At 43.2% G+C, this 21721-nt stretch overlaps 1 protein-coding gene across 1 annotated transcript; it reads right to left on the reverse strand.

Annotated features, from left to right (window-relative positions):
• Positions 1-2573: 2573 nt before the first annotated feature.
• Positions 2574-21225, reverse strand: LOC149306744 (indoleamine 2,3-dioxygenase 2-like). Its single transcript, XM_089538195.1, has 10 exons — positions 21127-21225; positions 17361-17456; positions 14890-15009; positions 14128-14246; positions 12656-12670; positions 11773-11872; positions 9239-9356; positions 8789-8840; positions 3622-3770; positions 2574-3197 (listed from the first exon to the last, which is right to left on the reverse strand). Exons 1-10 carry the CDS (start codon positions 21223-21225, stop codon positions 2839-2841), a joined length of 1227 nt encoding a protein of 408 aa, XP_089394321.1. The 3' UTR covers positions 2574-2838.
• Between the last annotated feature and the right edge of the window lie 496 nt (positions 21226-21721).

Raw genomic sequence — 21721 nt, forward strand, 5'->3', positions numbered from 1 at the left:
TGGGGCATCAGCGCTCTCCGATAGAGAAGGCTAAATGTCTCACAAAATTACAGTTCCCAGAATTCCATAGCATTGAGACATGGCAGTTAAAGTGACATCAAACTAGATTACTTCTGCAGTGTAGACGTAGCATATGCTGTCACTACTGCACTCACTTCGTCCATTCTTTTTTTTTTTGGGGGGGGGGATGTTTCATACCAATTTCATGGATCAGTTCTTGAGCTCTTTCAAAAGTTTCTTTTTTAAACCCAGGAGCATGGTTGCCGGAGGCGATCCTATGGTTTGAAGAGCAAATTTTCTCTTTTCTGATTTTTTTTTAATTCTTAGATTTATAGTGCAAAGTGTCATTTCACTGATGCACTACAGCACTACTATTTGGGGAAAAATATACAGATGGCCCTCCATATCCATGGATTTCTCATGCACGGATTCAACCATGCACTGCAATATATAAATTCCAAAATGCAAACTTTGATTTTGCCATTTTAAATAAGGGACACCATTTTAATATGCCATTGTATTTAATAGGACTTAAGTACCCACAAGTTTTTGATATCCAAGGGGGATTTTGTAACCAAACCCCAGAGGATGCCAAAGGCCCATTGTATATGGTAGTGAAGGCAAACCAATGGCACGCATGCCAGAGTTGGCACTCAAAGCCCTCTCTGTGGGCACATGTACCGTCGCCCCAGCACAGAGTTTGCCAGAGTTTGTTACTAGAAAGCCAGAGGGACATGGCACTTTGCAATAAATAAGTGGGTTTTGGGTTGCAGTTTGGGCACTCAGCCTCTAAAAGGTTCACCATCACTGGTATATGGCATTTGCATTCTACTTGCCAAAGGCACCCAGTGGGTTTTCCATGATGAAACGTGGATTCGAACCCTGGTCTCCAGAGTCCTTGTCCAGTGCTCAAACCCCTATGCCATGCTGAATGTCTTTCCAGCAAAACTGAAGCTATTTCTCCAACCTTTAGAATAAACACAGCCTACTGCTGCCATCTGGCGGGTAAACTGTGGCACCAGATTTCATCAAGCAAGAAATCCTACACTGGTGTTTGGTAGAATGCATGCATTTTTGGGTGACTATATATGTCCTGGCTTCTGGTTAGAATATGCTGTCTGCATAATTTTAAAATATGATTTCAATCTGCATTGTGCACCTTTCTATTTCAGGATTTTTATTTTAAAGCTCCTAGTTCCTATAGCTACAACAATGGCATAGGAGATCTGTGATGATGCCAGGCTGAACAAGCTTTTGGAAATGCTGGAGGGAATGAGCTGCCCGATCTTCCCTGTAACTGGAATAAATAATGCAAAACAGTTCTGCATTTTAGGAGGAATTATGTTAAACCAGTCACAGCTCCAAATGTGTGAAACTAATTTTTTGGCAGTGCCAAGTGGCTGTTTTTGCGACAACTGACTTTTTACCCTCCCTTGTTTGATTTTAGTCTAAACACGTTTGGCTCTGGCTTTGGCAACAAAAACATAAAATCAACCAATAAGCAACCATCCTAATTTTCTTTTGGAAAAGGACAAGATGATTTTCACTTCATTTGCAGAATGTGCCCAGGTAGAACGGAGCAGCTTTCCTTGGCACCGAATTTGGATCACATTGGCTCAGAGTTTATAATTTTCTCCCCTCTGTATGTACACACAAGCTTAGTCACAGGCAGGATTATTTCCCTAATGCAAGAACAAACGGAAAACCTTCAAGGTTGTGTCAAGAGCTACTGGCACACAACTGCTGAAAGGAAAGGAGAGAGGAGAGGAGAGAAAAGAAGAGAGGGAAAATCTTACCCTTCCCAGTAGGCTCAAGCAAAAGCCTACTCTCCTCTCTCCTCCGCTGCCTCCTACTTTCCCCTTTAGTCTTCCACTTACTTCATTTGCTGCAAACTGAGTTCAAAATGGTTTGCACTCACTAAACTCAGCAGCAGGGGAGAGGAGAGAAAGGGGCAGAATCCTGCCCTTCCCAGTAGACTCAAGCAAAAGCAAACTGCTGCAGCTTCTTCCTCATTGACAGCTTTTGCCAACTTGACCACACTCTGATGTTGCTTGGCCACATGTGTCTGAGTTTTCATCTGTGACATGTTAGAGGGTATGAAATTCCCATTGTGCCCCAGCCAGCATGTCTACTGGTACAATATATATTATATTAATTATATTATATTATATTATATTATATTATATTATATTATATTATATTATATTATATTATATATGTTATAGGAGATTATCACACACAAACAGGATAGGGATGGGACCCCTCCCTTGTCCTTATCCTGTCCATGAAAACTATCACACAAAAGCCTTTCATAAAGTAGCACTGATCCGGTTGCTATCTTGTCATTGGAGAGGCATTGCATTAACACAAACTCCCGTTAATGCAAAATGCCGGACAATGCCACTTCAGTGATGGGACAATGACAGGATCAGTGCGACGTCATTTGAAAGTCTTTTGCATGATCGCTGTCACTCGAGATGGGATAATGTCTGAATAAGTACAGCAGCGTCTGAAAGTCCTTCCTGTGATCATGCGGGAAGGATGGGACAGGGACAGTACAATGACATCTTGTCCTCCATGTGATCATCTCCCTCATCAAACACAGCTGAGCAGCACCAGCCTGGGAGAATCAGCCCTTAACAATGGTTCATTTCCAAAAATGTAAGGCAGTGCATTAATAGAGAAGAGTGATTTCTTTTAATAAAGATATTGCAAAGGTCTTTACTAGCACCAGACAACCTTTCTGGCCCACATTATGCTATCCAAATACTAAATTGCTGTGGTCCTGTAAATCATGGGTTACTCTCCACCTGAGAAGCAAAAAAAGCAGGGAAGCTTTTAGAAAGTTATCATCGCTTCTCTGGTTGTGTCGCGAACGCTCTTTAAGAAGCTCAGAACTCCTGAACCGCCGGTCCCTCTTCCTTCCAGGAAAGACGGGGGCCTCATGGATGCTGGAGAGGACTCCATCATCTTGGCTTTGACTTTGTGAGCTGCTATCACAATGTACTTGGTGACCATGGTGATGTGGTAGGTCCTCAAGTCAGAGAGGGTAGCCACACACTTGTTATATGCAGTTTGGAGTGCCTCATTCCTGCAGGACAAGATGTGATGTCTCAGCGGAGGTGCAGACTGGATTTCTTTGAGGAAGGCCCGATGGTGAGGGGGCATGTATTCCCTCATTCTGTGCAAAAAGGCAGCTGGCAAAGAATACAGAAAGGTGGGTGAGTGGGATACAACACAGTCAGATAGTGTCCATGGTTAAAAATCAAACAACCCAGGACAATACAACACAATGCATAGAGCAAGGAACATAATGATCTGTCAGTGAGAATGCACAAATTTGTGGTATGAACTGAGTATGGACCTTATCACACAAGTTCCTAAAAGTAAAAAGGTGTCCTTTTTGTCGACTTTCTGTTTGCTGTATTTTAAATGTTAATCACTAACACAATGCCAGCCATTGAATATTTTGTGTGAAAAACTGTACCTGCCCAGAGACCTCCAATCTGTCTATGCAGACTGTAGCTGTGTGGAATGCAGCATGTGAACACCCACATGGATGCATGTTCTTGGAAGGTGGCACAGAGGTGTGTTTCAGATCAATGAAAACCACTGACTTACCACTTTCTTTACAATGCTGGATTCCAAGGAGTTCATCAAAAGCATGAAGGGTGGTGCTCTCTGCTGCGCTCCCCCCAGAATACGAAAGAGGCTTCTCAGAGAACCCCTCATAGACCAGCCCTTCTGGTAAGGCTGGATTGTCCTTCCAGCTACAAGGAAAGCAGTGAAAGAGTGTGACTTTGTGCGGAAGACAGGAGAAGGCTATACAACCACATGGCACGTTTAGAAACTATTTTCTACAGACATCCAATAGTTTTTCAAAGAGACAATTGTGTGTCGGCTTTCTTTTGCCATTCAATAAGGCTCTTAGTCTGTTTCAGCATAAAACAGAAAAAGGAGAAGGCAAAATTACGGAATCAAGCAGTCTCCTATATGTCTGTGGCTGTACTTCTACTCCTCCTGTGCTTCTGGAGAAGTGGACTGATCTCCACACAACCTCATGCTATATAGATAGATAGATAGATAGATAGATAGATAGATAGATAGATAGATATCAAGTAGCACTGCTTGATTCCTTCATTTCCTATCCCCGTTTCCATTTTAATCCAACAGCAGTATTGCTTTAGTTTTTATTTTTAACATGGAAGGCAATGTAATAACTCACTAGGCATGTGTGCATTCATTCCACCATCAGCTTTAGTTAACACATTTGCAAGTTTACATGGTATTCTGGTACTCTGCTTTCTATTATTATTGTGGTTAGTGTTATTAAATTGTCTGATCCCAACTACATCTCAGTTGCTGGACTGTCCCTGTCACATCAGGACAGTTGGAAGGCATGTTTTGTCCCACCACCCTCTTGGTCAGGGATGAGAATCATGCAACTTGCTAGATGCTGTTGAGCTGCAATGTACATCAGTGCTGCCCAACCCACCTTAATTCAGAATAATGGCAGTCTTACATACCCTCCAACATTTTACAGGTGAAACCTAGGTAACATGTGGAAACCACCACACCACACTGGCTCACATCAACATGTGGACGGCTGTAATTCCCCCCACCCCTATTTTATCATTGTTTTGGAAATGTTTCTCACTTTTACCTCAAAAAGAGAGCTTCAAACATTACTCTTCAGGTAGATGTATATCATAACATGTTGAGGAGCCATCCATAACTGAGCCGCACTTGGATGGTGTGTCACCCCACCACTTGCTCCATCACGAATGGCTTCAGTATGTTATCAGCCAGAGGTGTCTCTAGGGGAGTGTGAAGAGTGTGGACCACAATGGGTGACACCACAGACACAGGATGTATACCGAGTGAGACTGGTGCAGCCGCTGGGCAGGTGAGGAAGGGGGTCAGCTCTAAATTTTTGTGGGTTTTTCAGGCTATTCTACACCATATTCTAGAAGAGTTTATTCCTGACATTTCGCCAGCATATGTGGCTGGCATCTTCAGAGAATGCACTCAGCGTTCTCTCAAGATGCCAGCCACAGATGCTGATGAAACATCAGTCCCACTGGGTATACAGGCAAGATAGGGCAGCCCACCACCACCCACAGCCCTTTCCTGGCATCCGAACCAGGTGCCACTGACCGCAGTGATGCCACTGTTCTCAGAGTTATTCATTTGGGAAAGGAACTGCCCCATCAGTACTCAAAGAGCAGCATATTTAAACTGCACCTGCTGCACAAGGCTGTGTCCGGCTACTCTTTTAGTAGCAAGAGTTAGCAGCCTTGACCTTCTAATCAGCAATGGCTCACCTTCAAAACAGTCTGTGTTTGGCTGAAGCAAACTGTGAACATCTCATTGGTGCCATGCTGGCAGCGACTGCAAAGTCTCGATGCCTAACTGCTGGGTGACGCATTGCAGGAGAAATGCTTTAGATAGAAACTAGGGTCGCGCTCATTCTAGGACTCATGCTGTGTGTTGGCTCATTAGCCATCCTTTGCCACCTGCCCCTGCCAGATGTTGGCAAGACTCTGGAAATCAGCTGGGTCTATTTTTAGGCTGTTATTTTATGAAACCGATCGCACAACAGCAACACACGAGCCAACCTCCATCCCACCCGTTCCCTATTAGTGGCATAGGAAACCTCCCCGCTTTTAAGGATTTAAACCATACCACACAGAACTAGCAAGAGAGCCAGCTAAGCCAGAGCTCAGGAAAGTTACTTTTTTGGGACTACAACCCCCAGCCATCAAAAGCAGAAAATTCTAGAAGACAGAGCACAGATGCTCCTAGCATCACACAGAACCATTTGGGTTGCTGAAGGGTTCTGCATAAAACACACATGTGTGTCTAGGTAGATTAATAGTTTCTCCGAGACTAGATCAGGGGTATAGCTATGGGGCAGGCAAAATGAGGGCATTGCCCTGCAAGTCAAAATCTGGCCCCTTCCCCTGAAAATTTCTTTCATTCCCCAAATTCATAGCAGTGCAGTAACTCAAAACTTCAGTTGAACTTAAATTAGGTATCCAAAGAAAGAGCCAGCATAGTGTAGTGCTTTGAACACGGGACAATGACTCTGAAGACCCGGATTCAAATCCTAGTCAGCCACACAAATTCACTGGAAGCCTTATCACACGAGAAAAGAAATCCGAAATGGAGCAGGAGAGCAGTGCCTTTCTCCATGCTTCACCGCATGATTTCACAGCACTTCCGTTCTCCTTCCCAAGGGAGACACATGATGGTAAAAGTATGAAAAGTAACTTTTGTTGAAAGGATCTTTTTTTTCAGTGCTACAAAATACATGCTTTTATGACCACAGAAAGAGAATGGAGGTGATCCAAAATCATGCAGAGAAGCTTCTGTTCTCCTGCTCCATTTTGGATTTCTTTTCTCATGCAATAAGGCTCTGAGTGACCTTTGACAAGTCACACATTCTCAGCCCCAAAAAACACAGTGATAGGCTCTCCTTATGGTCACCGTAAGTCAGAAACATCTTGAAGGAGCACCATAACACCAACAAAAAATCCAAATCAAAGGTGAGCATTTAGTTTAGGCACAGAAAAGGAACGAACAAAGTAAGCAGGGGAATACAAGCACAGCAACCAGAAGAGTTTTAGATGTGAATGATTTTTCAGAGTCTCTCTCTCTGCAAAGCTAGAAATTTGGGGATTGAAGGAAAATTTCACTAAGGGGAAGAATCCTTATTTTATTCTTATTTTGAGTTTATCTAAGACTTGTAGTCCCAAAAGTTATGTTTCCAAGCTTATCAGTATACAATATACAATTGTGTGAGAAGGAGAGATGAGGAAGAAGAAGAGGCGGCGGAAGCAGAAAAGAGCATCTGGAGTTCACTTCTGCCTGTTTTGTTTGGCACAGGCATCTCTGGCACGATTTAAGAGAGAAACTTTTTTAATCGAAATCTATTTTTAGCCCCGCAGAGACGTTTATTTATAGAAAGCCTTCAGTGTCAAGAAGTCACTAAAAATAGATTGGCTCAAACAATTCCCTGCCCAGGCTGATGATCTTCCAAACCAGTTTTATTGCAGAACTGGAGGCAGGAAGGAGGAGGAGGAGAAGAAGAACACTGTGTCCTTTTGACTTCTATCAAAACCTTTGCAAGATAGCCCTTGTGCTGATAGCAAGATAAAAGAAAGCAGTCCCATCTGGTGGTCAAGACCTTGCCAAGAGTCCTTCAATAAACACCTTGCAAACCAAAGGAGGGTCAAACTAGACATTAATGGGGGTTTGTTTTCACTGTTGTTAACTTGTTTGCTCTACTGCAAGGGGACATCCTCAGAGATATTCGTCCCAGCAGACAGACTTGCAAATGAAGCCCATGTTTACCTTGCAACGATCAGTCACTAAACAGAGCACACCAAGTGCAAGATAGGGAAGTGAAGAAAATGGACAAAATGCATGTTTCGTCACTTTAGGGAGCAGCCCTGCAAACAAAAAAACCATGAACACGCCTGCGCATATTCTTAGCAGTGTCCTAAGACTCTGAAAAGTATAATTTGCATGGTGCCTGGTGAATACTATAGCTATGGTAAGGTCAGGATTCTGGACTCATTCTCTTCCCTGACAAATCAGGACATATATAATGTAGATAAATGTGGGGTCCCCAGTGAGGCTGTGTAGATCACACAAGGGTTAGCAGATGTGGACTACGGCCCTCTGACATCTCACCTCCAACATGTGCCCATCTTTGATCTATGCTGTTTCCCTCCTTTTCTCTTTATACTGCTAAAATTCTGGTGTCAGGAGCCCTACTTTTTGGGAATTTGGGGACCCCACTGAGTCCTAAAGAATGTCATGTAACCTACTTTCATGTACAATTAAAAGAGGAAACCTAGAAACAAAGCCCTCGCTGCAGTCATCCAAGGAGTCTCTGCCAGTCCCCAAAGTGAAGCCCTTGCATTGGAGGCATGCTTCAAGTCCTGCTTTTAATACATCCAGGTTTTAATGAGGGTTTAATGAGGGAGCCTGATTAAGTGAAAGCAATAGAATTAGCTGATGTGGCCCCAGGAAACTGAGCATTAAGGAGGAGATCTCACACTGGCCTTCTCTCATGTTCTTTGTACCAAAAAAATTAAAAAGGTCTATAAAAGCAATCTGCTGAAATTGCAGCTGCCTCCTCGGATCTCTCACCGGGCCATTCCAATAATTCATTATCTCCTTTACCCATGGGCTATGTCTGGGAGCAAACAGTCTTCCCATGGTATCTGTGCATGTCCAGCAAATTAGAAACTAAGAACAAGATTCCGCAGGGGCAAAAAGGATATCTTTTCTGTTCACAGATAGTGCAGGAGCAGGAAGGAAAGAAGAAAGGAAGAGAAGAGTTTGACTTGTCTTCCATTTGATTCTGTAAAGCAGGGGTGGACAAAATGCAGACCATGGGCCACATGTGGCTCAAGAGTGTTTTTGCAGCTCCCAGAGAACCTGGGTTTCCTCCCTAAATATGCCCTCAATGGCCTCTAATGGACATTTTCATGGGGGCATTTTCACCCAGGAAAGAGGGTTGTTACAACTCCATTGGAAGAAGTCAGTCAAACCTATGCACCCAACACTAGTTTACTCCCTTCAATAGCAGCTATTTGTAATTTTTTTTAATGTGCGATTTAGTTGCTTATACAGAGTGCATGGCACATCTCCTTTGTCCCTAAGATATTGTGTTTGCTTTTGTGAAGACATGTCGTGTGCACGCACTTTCCTCTCCCTGCGGTGCTCAGCTCCATCTTCCCATCAAGAAAACCCAAGGGACAGATGTTCTACTTACCCAGAAAAAAAGATCCGTGTCACACCATAAAAGACGGCAGGCTCCACATAATCTAGGAAGCGTTGGGGATGGGGAGGAGGACACAAGAAGAGAGCAGAAAAACAAGTCTAGCAATATAAGTAAAAGACACATTCTAGAATTCACAAAATTGAGGAAACCCACAACGGTGATGCTTAGCAAGAGAGATCCATGCCCTCCAACATTTCATGCTTGAAAACTGGGGCATCTGTGGCCAAGCGACTACAGAGTGTGATCCAGATGGCAAATGTTATAAATAAGGAAGAAGAGACATGCTAGGAGATGCTGCAGCAGTTTGCTTTTGCCTGAGCCTACTGGGAAGGCCAATGTTAATTCTGCACTTCCTCCCCTTTCTCTGTCTTTTCTGCCCTCATTGCAGTAAGAATGTCTACACAATCTTTTGTGGATCAAAACAGGAAACATTACAATTACCATGCATTTTCTTCAAGGTACTGATCATGTCTTGGAGAGTGTTTGTCATTTCCCGCAAGGCTTCTTCCAGCATCCTGTTATCAGACTGAAGGATACCATTGACAGCCTGGGCCATTGCCTGCAGAAGAGAAGAGAGAGTTGCTTGCTGGGCGTCTGTGGGTTAATAGACCCATAACATCTCTATACCTGGGCTCCCAAACCTAAGGCGGGCAGAAGGGTCAAGTAAAAAGAAAACGTTCCAAATCCCACTGTTTGCACATGCCCCCATTTCAAAAGGTGTGCTCCAAGAGTTTTGACACAGCATGCTGCTCCAGTAAACACACTACGGTTACATTAAGCAATGCGGTTGAAACCTTCTCCTTTGGCCTCATCCAACACTCTTTGCTGCTTTCATTTTTAGCCATTGTTACAAAGGTTAGCATCAAGATCAACCCTACAGTGAGGCCAGAAGTAGAAATCATGTGGAACCGGTGTGACGTAGTGGTTTGAGCATTGGACTGTGACTCCGGAGAACAGCCATGGAAAGCCACTGGAGACCTTGGCCAAGTCACACTCTCTAATTTTAATCATTTTTTAAATAAAACATCCAACTTTCATGGAATTAAAAAGAACCAAAATGGAATTAAGAAGAACCAAAAAATGATCAACAGAAAATCAGCATCTGGTCTTAGCAGAGGAAAGCAAAGGCAAATCCACTCCAGTCATATCTTGCCAAGGAAACCCATGTCACCTTAGGGCCAGCGTAAGTCAGAAATGACTTAAAGGCACCCAATAATAAAGGAATCATGTGGCCATCCAAAAGCTGTTGGATTGCAGCTCCCAGCATCCTGGGCCAGCATAGCTAACCATAATGAACACTGGGAGTTAGAGTCCAACAACATCTAGAGGACCACATTAATCCTATCCTTATAGAATTACAGGCCAAGACTATCCCAAGCCCTGAGACTCAAGTAGCTCTGAATACTACCAGTTGCTGTGAAGCAAGAAAAAGAGAAAGTTGTCCCCTTTGGCATAAATATTAAAGGGGGGAAATAAATTTCATTTTACCCCCTTTCATGATTCCCCTTTGCACTCTTCGTACTCTGTTTAACGTCTAGTAAACTGTACCCTATTTATCTTCTAGTAAGTTGCTCATTGTTGCAAGATCAAGAGGTCCCACTCCAATATCTCAGCACTATTAAGAGAAGGAGGATGCCTTAGATTAGATGGGGGTGAGTAATAATAATAATAATAAAATTTTATTTCTATACCGCTATTCCAGCGATCACAGCGGTGTACATCAAAGAGTAAGACAATTGAAACATTAGCATGACAATAATACAAAGTTAACAATTAAGAACAGTAAAAACCAACAACACCCTATACAAGTGGCTGTGTAGAATGGAATACACAAAAACATTGCCAAGGGGAAGAGAATGACCACAAGGCTCATGGGGGGAAAGCCTGGCGGAACAAAAAAGTCTTCAAGTTCTTCTTGAAAGCATCGAGGGAGGTGGAAGTACGGAGCTCATTGGGGAGGGAGTTCCAGAGCTGAGGGGCTGAAATAGAGAAAGCCCTCGGAGCTGATACATATCGAGCGTCTGGAACTCTTAAAAGATGTCTTTCACCCGACCTGAGAGTGCGGGGCGGATTATATGGGGAGAGGCGGTCCTCCAAGTACCCTGGGCCCAAGCCATTTAGGGCTTTATAGGTGATAACCAACACCTTGTATTCGGCCCGGAAGCGAATAGGCAGCCAATGGAGATCTTTTAGGACTGGTGTTATATGGTTGGCCCTGGAACATCCAGTAACCAGCCGAGTAGGGAGGCTGGTTAGTTACACGAAATCTCCCTAGAGTTTGTAGTCTTTTGTATGATGTTGACATGAATAAAGAGGAGGAGGTGAAATTATAAATCTAGAGGAGATCAAAGTAGAGGATACAGATAGTACCTCGGGTCACGACTTGTTTTGAAACTCAGAGGGGAAATGAGAATGTTCTATTGTTTAAAATTGCTGATGCATGACTTTCAGTTTTATTGTTTCTGCTTAAAGATTTTTTCAAAGATAAATATATTGCATTGTGAGACTGTAGCTGGAGGAAGAAGCCTCCAGACCCTCATCCCACACCCTTTTGTGGGGAACTTCAAGTTTCCAAGCCATGTAACACTCATCTGTATTCCAATAGCTGTGGAGAGCGTCTGAAATTAGGACTTGGACTTTAAAATTATTATTCAAAGTAGCAGTCAACATTGCAAAGGTGACCGCCAGGAAATTGTGGGTCAGGACCACCCCAGGCCCAGAGATTTCAGGGCCAAAACCTAAGACCAAGGGATGACACCTTGTGATGTTACAAAGGTCATCCCCTAGAGATGTGGTTAAGCATGACATACTAAGCAATGTAAGCATAAACCATAGGCACATCGAGTATGCCATTCAAATTCAAAACATCAAGTCTAACAAATGAGTCTTAACAAGTCTGTCCCACTGGGACACTTGGAGGATGCTATAAGGTACCTGAAGCAAGAGAGGTTAAATGATATGGAGATATGCCATACCTTGATTCCAGGTGCAGCAGCTTTTTCAACCAGGAAAGTAACAAGAATGAAGCCCCTGGTGGTCTCTCCTCCAGGCAAGGAGATGATGGGCTCCAGATTCCTGTGACAGACAGCAAAACGGAAAACCCAGAAGATGCACTAAATGTATTATTATTATTATTATTATTATTATTATTATTATTAAAGAGCTAAGCAGAAAGGCATTCAAGAAAGACAGATTCCGGAATTTGTAATATAACACTGAAGCATAGATGTACATGATGTCTTCAGCCATCCCACAATTGTCTCCACATATTTTGAAGGATTCAGCCAACAGCATAGCCTCCAGCTGCCATGAATGCTTAAATCTATGGATAAAGAATCTGTGGATATGGTGGGCAAACTATGGGGCATATGCCCTCGCCCTTTTCACCCTAACCAAAACCTGCCCTTTGTATCTGCCAAATGCCAAGTACTCCACTTATTTGATGTAACATCCTAGCACTGGGCTTACTCTCTCCTTCCAAAATGGCTTGAGCTCATCTTTCAGCAATGAGGACTAGAGGATTAGAGCAATGCCTTCATTTTTACCTCCACAGCTGTGTCAGTCTAGATGCATCCGGGTCTGATCCAACAACCATTTCCTTATCAATGTTCTTATGAATATGTTGCCTACCCACAGCTTGTTGATGGTTAAGTCTGCATTCTTTAGAAACCTGCCCTGCAATTTTGTGCAAACACAGCCAGGAAGAATAACAACACCGAAGAATTCAAATATATACCCCAGTCCCTCCAAGACCTGCCAAATTGCAGCTGCTTCACCTCAAACATCCTGAAGAAATGACCTTAGATACCTAAACAAAGTTTGAACTGCAAAGGCAAACAGGATCTCTCAAATACTTACTCAATTTCCAGAGGCCTTTCGGAGATTGGAGTGTCAGCAGCAAACAAGCAGAGAAGAAAAAGAAAAAGGGAGATCAAGTCAGTTGAGGAACAAAGTCCTCTCCACATTATATCCCCTGGGATTTTCCCTAAAAATCATGACGTTTCCCTCTTTTTGCTCCATCTAGTTTGCAGCAGTTTGACAAAATCTTGGCGGCACACGGTGCCTCCTCCCTCCAAGCAAAGGTTCAGAAATGGAAAAGGTTGGGGGTTTTTTGGTACTAAAATGCCCAGAATCCCCAAACTAGCACAACCACTGGCTACAGTATAAAAATTCTTCCCTTTCCCCAGTGAAACTTTCCTTTGGTTCTAAAGTACTGCAGTAACTTAAAATTACAGTAATGTAGAAATGCAGTTTAGGCATCCAAAGAAAAGGGACAGGCAAAGTGACCGAGGGAATGGGAACACAGCAAATACAAGAGTTCCAGGTGTGAACAATTTTCTGTGTCTACTCTTTGCAATTCTAACAGTTTAGAAACAGAAATGAAATTTCATTCTGGAGAAAACAATACTTATTTGGGAAACAATGCCCTCCTTTTGAATTAATCCTGTAGCCTACACCTGCGGCCTATATTATTTAAAATGCCATATCCCCATACCTTCCAACATTTTGCGGATGAAAACCAGGACGCATGTAGCCAAACAACTTCAGAAAGTGGTCAAGATGGAAAAGCTTTTAAATGAGAAATGTTCCACTTTTTCAGCATCCTTTACAAAATGTCCCAGTTGCAAACTGAGTTCAAAGCGCAAAAGAGGGAGCAGAATCTTGCCCTTCCCGGTAGACTCAGGCAAAAGCAAACTTCTGCAGCCTCTCCTAGCTTGTATTTTCATCCTCAGTAATAACTTTTGCCATCTTGACCACACATGTCCTGTGAAACATTGGAGGGTATGGGGTCACTAGTGTCAACACAAAGACAGACAGCAACAACAATGTTCAATGGGATCCATGTCAGCGTACATAGAATTGCTTTCAAATGTTTTTAAAGGGTTTCAGAACTCCACAGAACACCATGCGCAGCCTTTGCGTCTGTTCCAGCGCATCCATTAATGCTGGGAATTTAGACAAAGGCAACTCTAAAGGACAAGACTTGGAAGGAGACTTCTGACACTTCTCTTCATCTGGGTTATGCTCACAACTACAATCTGAAACCGCATTTACTTGGAACTAAGTCTCAGTTGGACTTATATCAAAGTAAAAATGTTCAGGATTGGACAGTAAGACCTTTGTGGAATCCAAAAGGATGGCATGCTCACTGTCCAAGAGGAGTCTAGAAACCAACATCTCTCTTATATAGTTGTTGTTTTAAAAACGCATCAACTCCGTCATTAGAAATAGGAGCATCTTCTTTAGACAGGTTAACATTTCCTGTTGGATGAAGCCACCTTTTATCTGACCTCTGCCCAACAGAAATATGTCATTTGTCTTATATTTACCCATAAGGATTCTTTTTCTTCCAGTTTACTAAAACAAGATCCGTATGAACCAGGATCGGAGGCAGTTCTAACATTCGAGAGACCTCTCCAAAAGGAATGGCAAGGTTTCGTGGCAAGATCTGGAAAACACAAATGAAGACGTAAACATATTTGCCTTTTGACTCTTCCAGGTAGAGAAAATGAGTCAGAAAGTTGTGCTTTTTGGTGCAACAATTCCTGCGGGAGAGTTTAAAATATGCAAAAGACATATCTGTTGCTAGCGATCCTCGAGACCTGCTGCAACATTTATAAAACAATAGAGCAATAGTGCTAAAAAGACATAAATGAAAACTTTTATACTGTTAACTCTATTGCTCTGTTTAAAAAATTAAAATCCAGTGAGGAGAAAATTTGCCCATCAGAGCAAAGGGCCACCTCAACAACACCTTTGAAAAACACCTTTGGAAGAGCCCCAGGCTGCATCCGGACTGCCAAAATAATCCAGTTTGATGCCTCTTTAACTGCCATGGCTCCATGCAATGGAATCCTGGGGTTTGTAGTTGTTGTAGCACCAGAGCTTTCTGAAAGAGAAGGCGAAATGTCTCACAGAACTGCAAATCCCAGAATTTCATAGCATGGAGCCATGGCAGTTAAAGTGGTATCAGCATCAAAAGTGACAACAGCTAGCCAGAAAGCCCAGAAAAACCCAAGGAGCTATACTGAGAGAAGTCATGCTTCTTTAAAACAATTTGGAAGAACCGTCCTAATCCCCCAACATCTTACCTTGGCGATCCCTTTTTCACCTTCTTGCCAGACGTAGCCCATTGTGATGAAGCTAAGGACCAAATGGGCCAGAAAGAGTTCCCGGTGGCCTTGGAGATACTGGCTACTGAGCAAAGGCATCTGGCAAAATAGGAAGGCAAGGATGAGAAACGGTGCTACTATTGCCATTTCCCCAAGGGTCAGAGATTCACTATCCAGGGAAAGGTACAGGTTGAGTCTCCCTTATTAGGAATTCCGAAATTCGAAATATTCCAAAATCCAAAACCTATTTTCCACGGGTGGCTGAGATTGTGCCGCCTTGCTTTCTGATGCTTCAGTGTACACAAACATTGTTTCATGCTCAACATAATTTCAAAATGTTGTATAAAATTACCTTCAGGCTATGTGCATAAGTATATATGACATATAAATGAATTTTGTGTTTAGAGTTGGGTCCAATCTCCAAGATACGTAGATATATGCATATACAGGTATTCCAAAATCCTCTCCCCCCCCCCCCCCCCAGTATCCAAAATCTGAAACACTTCTGGTCCCAAGCATTTCGGATAAGGGAGGCTCAACCTGTACTAGGGAAGCATACCTTCCAACATTTCACAAAGGAGAACCAGGCCAAAAAACATTAGAACAGACACGCTAGGAGAGAATGCAGCACTTTGCTTTAACTGAGCCTACTGGGAAAAGCAATATTCCACCCCTTCTCCTATCATCATCATCATCATCATCATTATTATTATTATTATTATTATTATTATTATTATTTCCTGCCTTTCTCCCAATATAGGGACTCACATTTGCACTTTGGACTCAGTTTGCAGCAATGGAAGTAAGCTAAGGACAAAGAGGAAAAACGGGAGGAAGAGAAGGAGGTGAGATGTTTGTACATTTTAAAAACAGGTGGGGAAAAATGGGACACTGGAGGATTAAATGGGACTGTCCCTACCAAACTGAGGCAGAAGGTATGGCATAGCTCTCATGGCAAAGACATTTGTATGATCCCAAGAATACTGCAAATGATCTTAGCTTGAATATCTGTGGGGAGTGATGCTGTTGCGTCTTGTAAAGGTGAAGGTGCATGAGACATAAAGGTAGGGCCTAAACCAGTGATGGTGAACCTTTTCGAGGCCAAGTGCCCAAACTGCAACCCAAAACCCACTTATTTATTGCAAAGTGCCATGTCTTTCTGGCTTTCTAGTAACAAACTCTGGCAATCTCTGTGCTGGGACAATGGCACATGTGCCCACAGAGAGGGCTCTGACTGCCACCTCTGGCACATGTGCCACAGGTTTCCATCACTGGCTTACGACAAACCTACCATGGGATTTCTTGGCAAGATTTGTTCAGAGGGGTTTTGCCATTGCCTTCCCCAGAGGTTAAGTGCATGTGACTTGCCCAAAGGTCTCCTGAACCTTCTATACTATTGTGGAAGAAGGAATTCAGTCAAGGAGGTTATGGGCATGAATCTACAGGACTTAAGCAAAGCAGTGGAGGATAGGGGGTCTTGGAGATATCTCATCCATAGGGTCACCATGAGTCCTGGACAACCTGAAGGCCTTTATCAACAACAAAACATCTATTAAAAGTATGGGAGCTCAGTCCTCTTCTTCTTCTTGTGGGCTCCTTAGCTGGTGAAGCGCTCCCTCTATGGAAAATATGGAGCGTGCATTTCTTTCGATTTTCCTGGAGGAGATTTTATGTGTGCCTCTTTGAGAACCCCTCGGGAAGAAAGCAATCACAGCGCGGTAAGCTTGTAGATTTGATTGAGGCGCTGTGATTTTGAAAGATCCTGATGCAGCAATCCCAAATGGCCGTGTGCTGGGGTTTAAATAATCCTGAACACATCCTTTTGCAACAGCAGGAGCTTCGGTGAGATTTGATGGGACACTAGTGACCCCCGCAGGAATTCGCTCCGCATTGCAAAGAAGGCAAAAACAAGCACAAGTGCCCAGATTGCAATGGATTCCAATGGCTGGTATCCTGTATCAGCTACTTTTGTTCTTGTTAAATGCCTTGAGAAAATGGACCCTTGGTATCTGTTGGAGTTTGGTTCCAGGACATTCCCACTATGGATATCAAAATCTGCACATGTTATATACCATGGCATAAAAAAATGGTGTCCCTTATATAAAGTGGCAAAATCAATGTTTGCTTTTTGAGTGTGTGTGTGTATGTGTGTGTGTGTGTGTGTATTCAAGCTGTGGCCTCCCATGAGATCACATCCCCAGTGACAACTAGTAACTTCCAAACAGTAGGGCGAGGAATCCATTTTGGTCTTGAATCTGAAATTTAAAGGAGTTATCCAAGATGCTGAACCCTTGGATGGGTTCAGACTAAAACCTGAAGGGGCTTTACTGGGATAGAAGCCACAAGATCACTCTTTAGCTATTATTTCTGCCACAAGATCACTCTTTAGCAATTATTTCTCTGTTCCCTCTTCACAGTTTCTAAACTCAGACAAAGTGGACCTCTCATACCTTGTCCACACGTGAGCGGAGCTGGTGGTTCTCAATCAGGTTTGGCAGCTGATGAGCAATCTCCATCCATGGGTTATAGAAAGGAGGAAGGTCTTTCTAGGCAAAGAGACAATGAGACATTACTTTTCACTAGACTTCTACTTCACCATGGATTAAGGATGGTACCATGAGGATGAGCTAGCATGGAGTAGTGGTTTGAGTGCTGGACTGAGACCAGGGTCCGGTTCCCAGCTTGGCCATGCAACACACTGGGTGACCATGGGCAAGTCATGTGTTCTCAGCCTCAGGGGAAGGCAATGGCAAACCTCCTCTGAACAAGGCAACCCCATGATAGCTTTGCCTTAGAGTCGCCATAAGTAAGAAATGACTTGAAGGCACACAACAACAACAAAGCCCTCCATTTTGACACTGGGCATCTGAGCACATGTATGAGTTGCCAGGCATGTCCTCCGCAGCAGTGAGTCACTGCGCTCTTAGTATATAGTAAGGTGCCAAGCAATGGTTACATAGCTGGTCACCTTACTCTGAACTCAAAGCAGGTGACTGGGGGCTGTATATATTCGACTATAGGTCGACCTCAAGTATAAGTTGAGGGCAAGTTTTGGGGGCTGAAATTATGGATTTTGGTACGAACCATAGATAAGTCGAGGGTAAAACTCAGGGGCACAGAGCAAAGGATCTAAAAGATGAAGCAAAGCAAAACAACGTCAAATACATAGATCTTTGTGCTCATTCTTACTGCTGGATGAATGAAAGAGGAGAGGGAATTGATGCTTCCAGGATAGATTATACTCTGGCCTTTTACCAGGGGATAGATCTTTCTTTTACATAAGAGTTAAGATACAGTACTTACATTTACCCATGGATAAGTCGACTCAGGTTTTTGGGGTCAATTTTTTGACCTAAATTTCTAGACTTATACATGAGTATATACAGTTACACATAAAATACTGATGATAACAAACCTCTGGAACTTCAGGAAAGGACTGACGGAGAAGAAGGAGGAGAAGAAGAAGCCAGATGCCAGAAGCCAGGTGAGAAAAGAGACACAGTAACATCAGAGTGTGGTCAAGATGGCAAAAGCTTTATGAATGAGGAAAAACAGACAAGCTAGGAGAGGCTGCAACGGTTTACTTTTGCAAGATCCCACCTGCCTCCTCTCATCTCCATCCGGTCAAGTTCACTCAATGCAAACTACTTTTCCACTTTGAACCCAGTTTGTAGCAACTGAAGTAAGCAGAGGATAGAGGAGGAAAGTGGAAGGAGGAGAGAGAAACTGGATGACAATCTGGACTGTCTCTGCCAAATCGAGACAGTTGCAGAGAATCATGGATACTCTTTTCCAGGGCTCCTTAACCAGTGAAGGGCCTGGAGCAATTGCTCCCATTGACCCACGAATAATCCAGCCTTGCTTGCACTCCATATCTTCAATGTGGGATCTTAGTTCTCATGTTCAGGAGAATATGTTGGCGGATTACCCTTCCCGTTAATCAGCGGCAGCCTTGGATGCTGTCACTCTTTGCCACCGGAGGCATCAAAAATGTTTGTGAAAAGTGGGACATGTTTCCTTTTCATTTCCCCCTTATTCCTTCCCTCTCTCTCTCTCTCTCTCTCTCTTTGTATTTGAAAGCCTGACAGAACCTCAGGAGCAATTCTTTAGTCATGCAGCTTCTCAGCTGTTTTAGGGATTAATGGAGTTTGATTTACCAAGGACCTTTGCAGGGTTGCAAGCGCAGAGAGAGAACATGGCCATTTTAATTATCTACTGACAACTGATGTGAAACAAATCACTTGTTATGTAACCATTTTGACTAAGAGAATCCAAAGATTCAGAAGGGAGTTAGGATTCTCTTTCTCCTCCCCCCCCCCTTTTCCTTTTATTTTATCCCCCCCCCCATCACCAGCATTACTTATTGTATTGCTGTCTCTCGCAGTTGTTGTTTTAAATTTAATTTCCCCTGACACTGCCTAACATCACAATCCTTTTTTGCTCATCCACAGTTTGATAAGACGTCTTTGTCTCTGGCTGTTGTCACTATTGGAGTTGCTGACAGTCTTGGTCAAAAATGGACTTTATTCCAATGAAGACTAATTATCCTTTTCTTTAAAAAATAAATAAATTGAAACTTGGCACTGCTTTCTTACCTGTGTGTGTGTGTGTGTGTGTGTGTGTGTGTGTGTGTATCTGTTAATGCTTTCATTTTGAATTGCCAGGTCTCTGGGCACTTGCTGAAATATCAGAGAACTACTAGGCTTCTCTGGGTCTCCAGGAGGGAACACAAAAATCATGTCAGAGAATCCAGAAAATGTGATTTTTGTGTGTGAGGGGGCAATAAAGTCTGGGCACCCATTTTCATTTGGCTCATGAGCAAAGTTTTTTAATAACATCCAAAATCCACGAAACAGCTATACATTTATTGTTCGACCAAAATGTACAAGATCCACAATGCAAGCTTTGAAAGCTCCACTGGCTTCTTCGTCATGTATTTTCATACATTTTGGTTGGAAAATAAAGGTATCACTGCTTTGTGCGTGTTGGATGTCATTGTACATTTGCTGTAGGGCCAACACGGCTACCCGTGGATATGTTTATTGCAAAGATCTTGGTAAGTTTTGGCTTGGTTTGTTTTAGTTCTCTGCATTGGCAGAGAAAAAACCCAAAAGCCAGGGATGGGAGAAGGGGAAGGATTGTCAAGACAGCTCCAGGCCCTAAGAGTTCAGGGCCAAAACATGAGACCTGGGGATGACTTCTTGCGGTGTCACAAGCGGCAGCCCCTTGGCATGTCTGTAAATGGGATATATTAAGCATAAAGCACAATTGTTACCAAAGATCAATGGCATCTCTAGGGGGTGCAGGGGGTTCAGACCGCACCAGGTGACATTATCAGAGGGGTGTCTCAAGGCAAATTTCTCAATCATGGAAGCAAGTTTCCCCATCTTAGCTTTTGAAAGCAGAAGAAATTTCAAGTGAACCCTGATGTTTCCAGAGAAATCAGTGCTCAATAGACTTCATTAACAGTTCAACCCATTATAAGAGATTGATTTGCACTATATGCATCTCCTTCCATGTTGCATTTAGCCTACGCCGCATGTGGACAATACTGCATTTTAAATTGATTTGGGTTTTTTTGTTTTTGGAAGCTTCAGAACATGTTTTCTGGTTAAAATGCATTAATTGGAGGAAAGTTTTTGTCAATATCTAGGAAAACTTTGTTTTAAAGTCTCTTTAATAGGGACCAGTGCCCAAACGCTTGCGTCTCACTACACCCCTATGTGGGCCTTGTTATGTTGTTGGACTGCAACTCCCATCAGCTCTAGTCAACATAGCCAGTGAGGAAGAACAGGAGGTACAGTCCAGTGCTGTCTGGAAGGCCTCATACTACCCAGCTAGCCCTGGTCTAGTTTGACCCTAAGAAACCACAGGGGACCTCTCCATATCTGGAGCTGGGAGGAATATGGGTCCATAGACTTGCATTTCCCGACACCTTTTTCTCCGTTAACCAATCCGACAATGCTGGAATGCTTAAGTCTCTTTCTCTGTCATTTCCTTTTAAGTTCTCAAAGCCTGGTGAATCTTTTTAGCTGCAATTACACATTAACGATTACATTTGGTAAATGACATGCAAATCCCTCCTTCTTAAAAAATCTTTGATCATCTCTTCTTCTCCCCACCTCAGTGCTCCATGTCACCACCAAGACTCACATACACACACAGAACACATGCGCACTTTCTGCCACGAGCAGCTTGTACAGCCACCTTCCTTACCAAAGGATTTGGGAGAAGGAAACCATAGTCTTCGGAGATGTGAAATTGCTTCAGCGTGAATGGCGGCTGGCCTTTGGCATGTGCATTATCCATCTCCATCTTGGCAGCTAAAAAGACTTCAACCAGACCTGAGACCTGGGCTCTGGAATTCAAGGGAATTTCAGCTCCAGAGCTTGCACTGGGAGCTGAGCAAGGACCAACAGCCAGTTATTTCTATGGACAGATTATGCAAAACCTTCCCTCTGCAATTCACAGTACTAGACCTTTGGCCTCGGTGCCAAATCCTTGCTGACCAATGGCCGGTGGAAGTGAGTAAACAGCAACAAAAGGTGCTGATAAGGCCAAATCTAATGTTCTTGCCAAGCTTCTTATCTTAAAATCTTTAGGGTAGGATCTTTTGTCCAGGGGCCCCTTCACACTGTAAAGTTATAGCCAGACTGAACGGAGGTGTCCAAATGTTCCTGGATGGATGTGAATTCTTCTTGAAAGATCAGAAGCGGAGCACGCTTAGGGACTCATCGCTACTGGAGGGGTTCAGTAGTGGCAATGGCCAGGAACAATTTCACCAGATCAGACTTATATGTTAGCTGTGAGC

This window comes from Sceloporus occidentalis, unplaced genomic scaffold, assembly GCF_023333645.1.
Source record: "Sceloporus occidentalis isolate IW3139 unplaced genomic scaffold, rSceOcc1.0.p SCAF_9, whole genome shotgun sequence".
Taxonomy (NCBI): domain Eukaryota; kingdom Metazoa; phylum Chordata; class Lepidosauria; order Squamata; family Phrynosomatidae; genus Sceloporus; species Sceloporus occidentalis.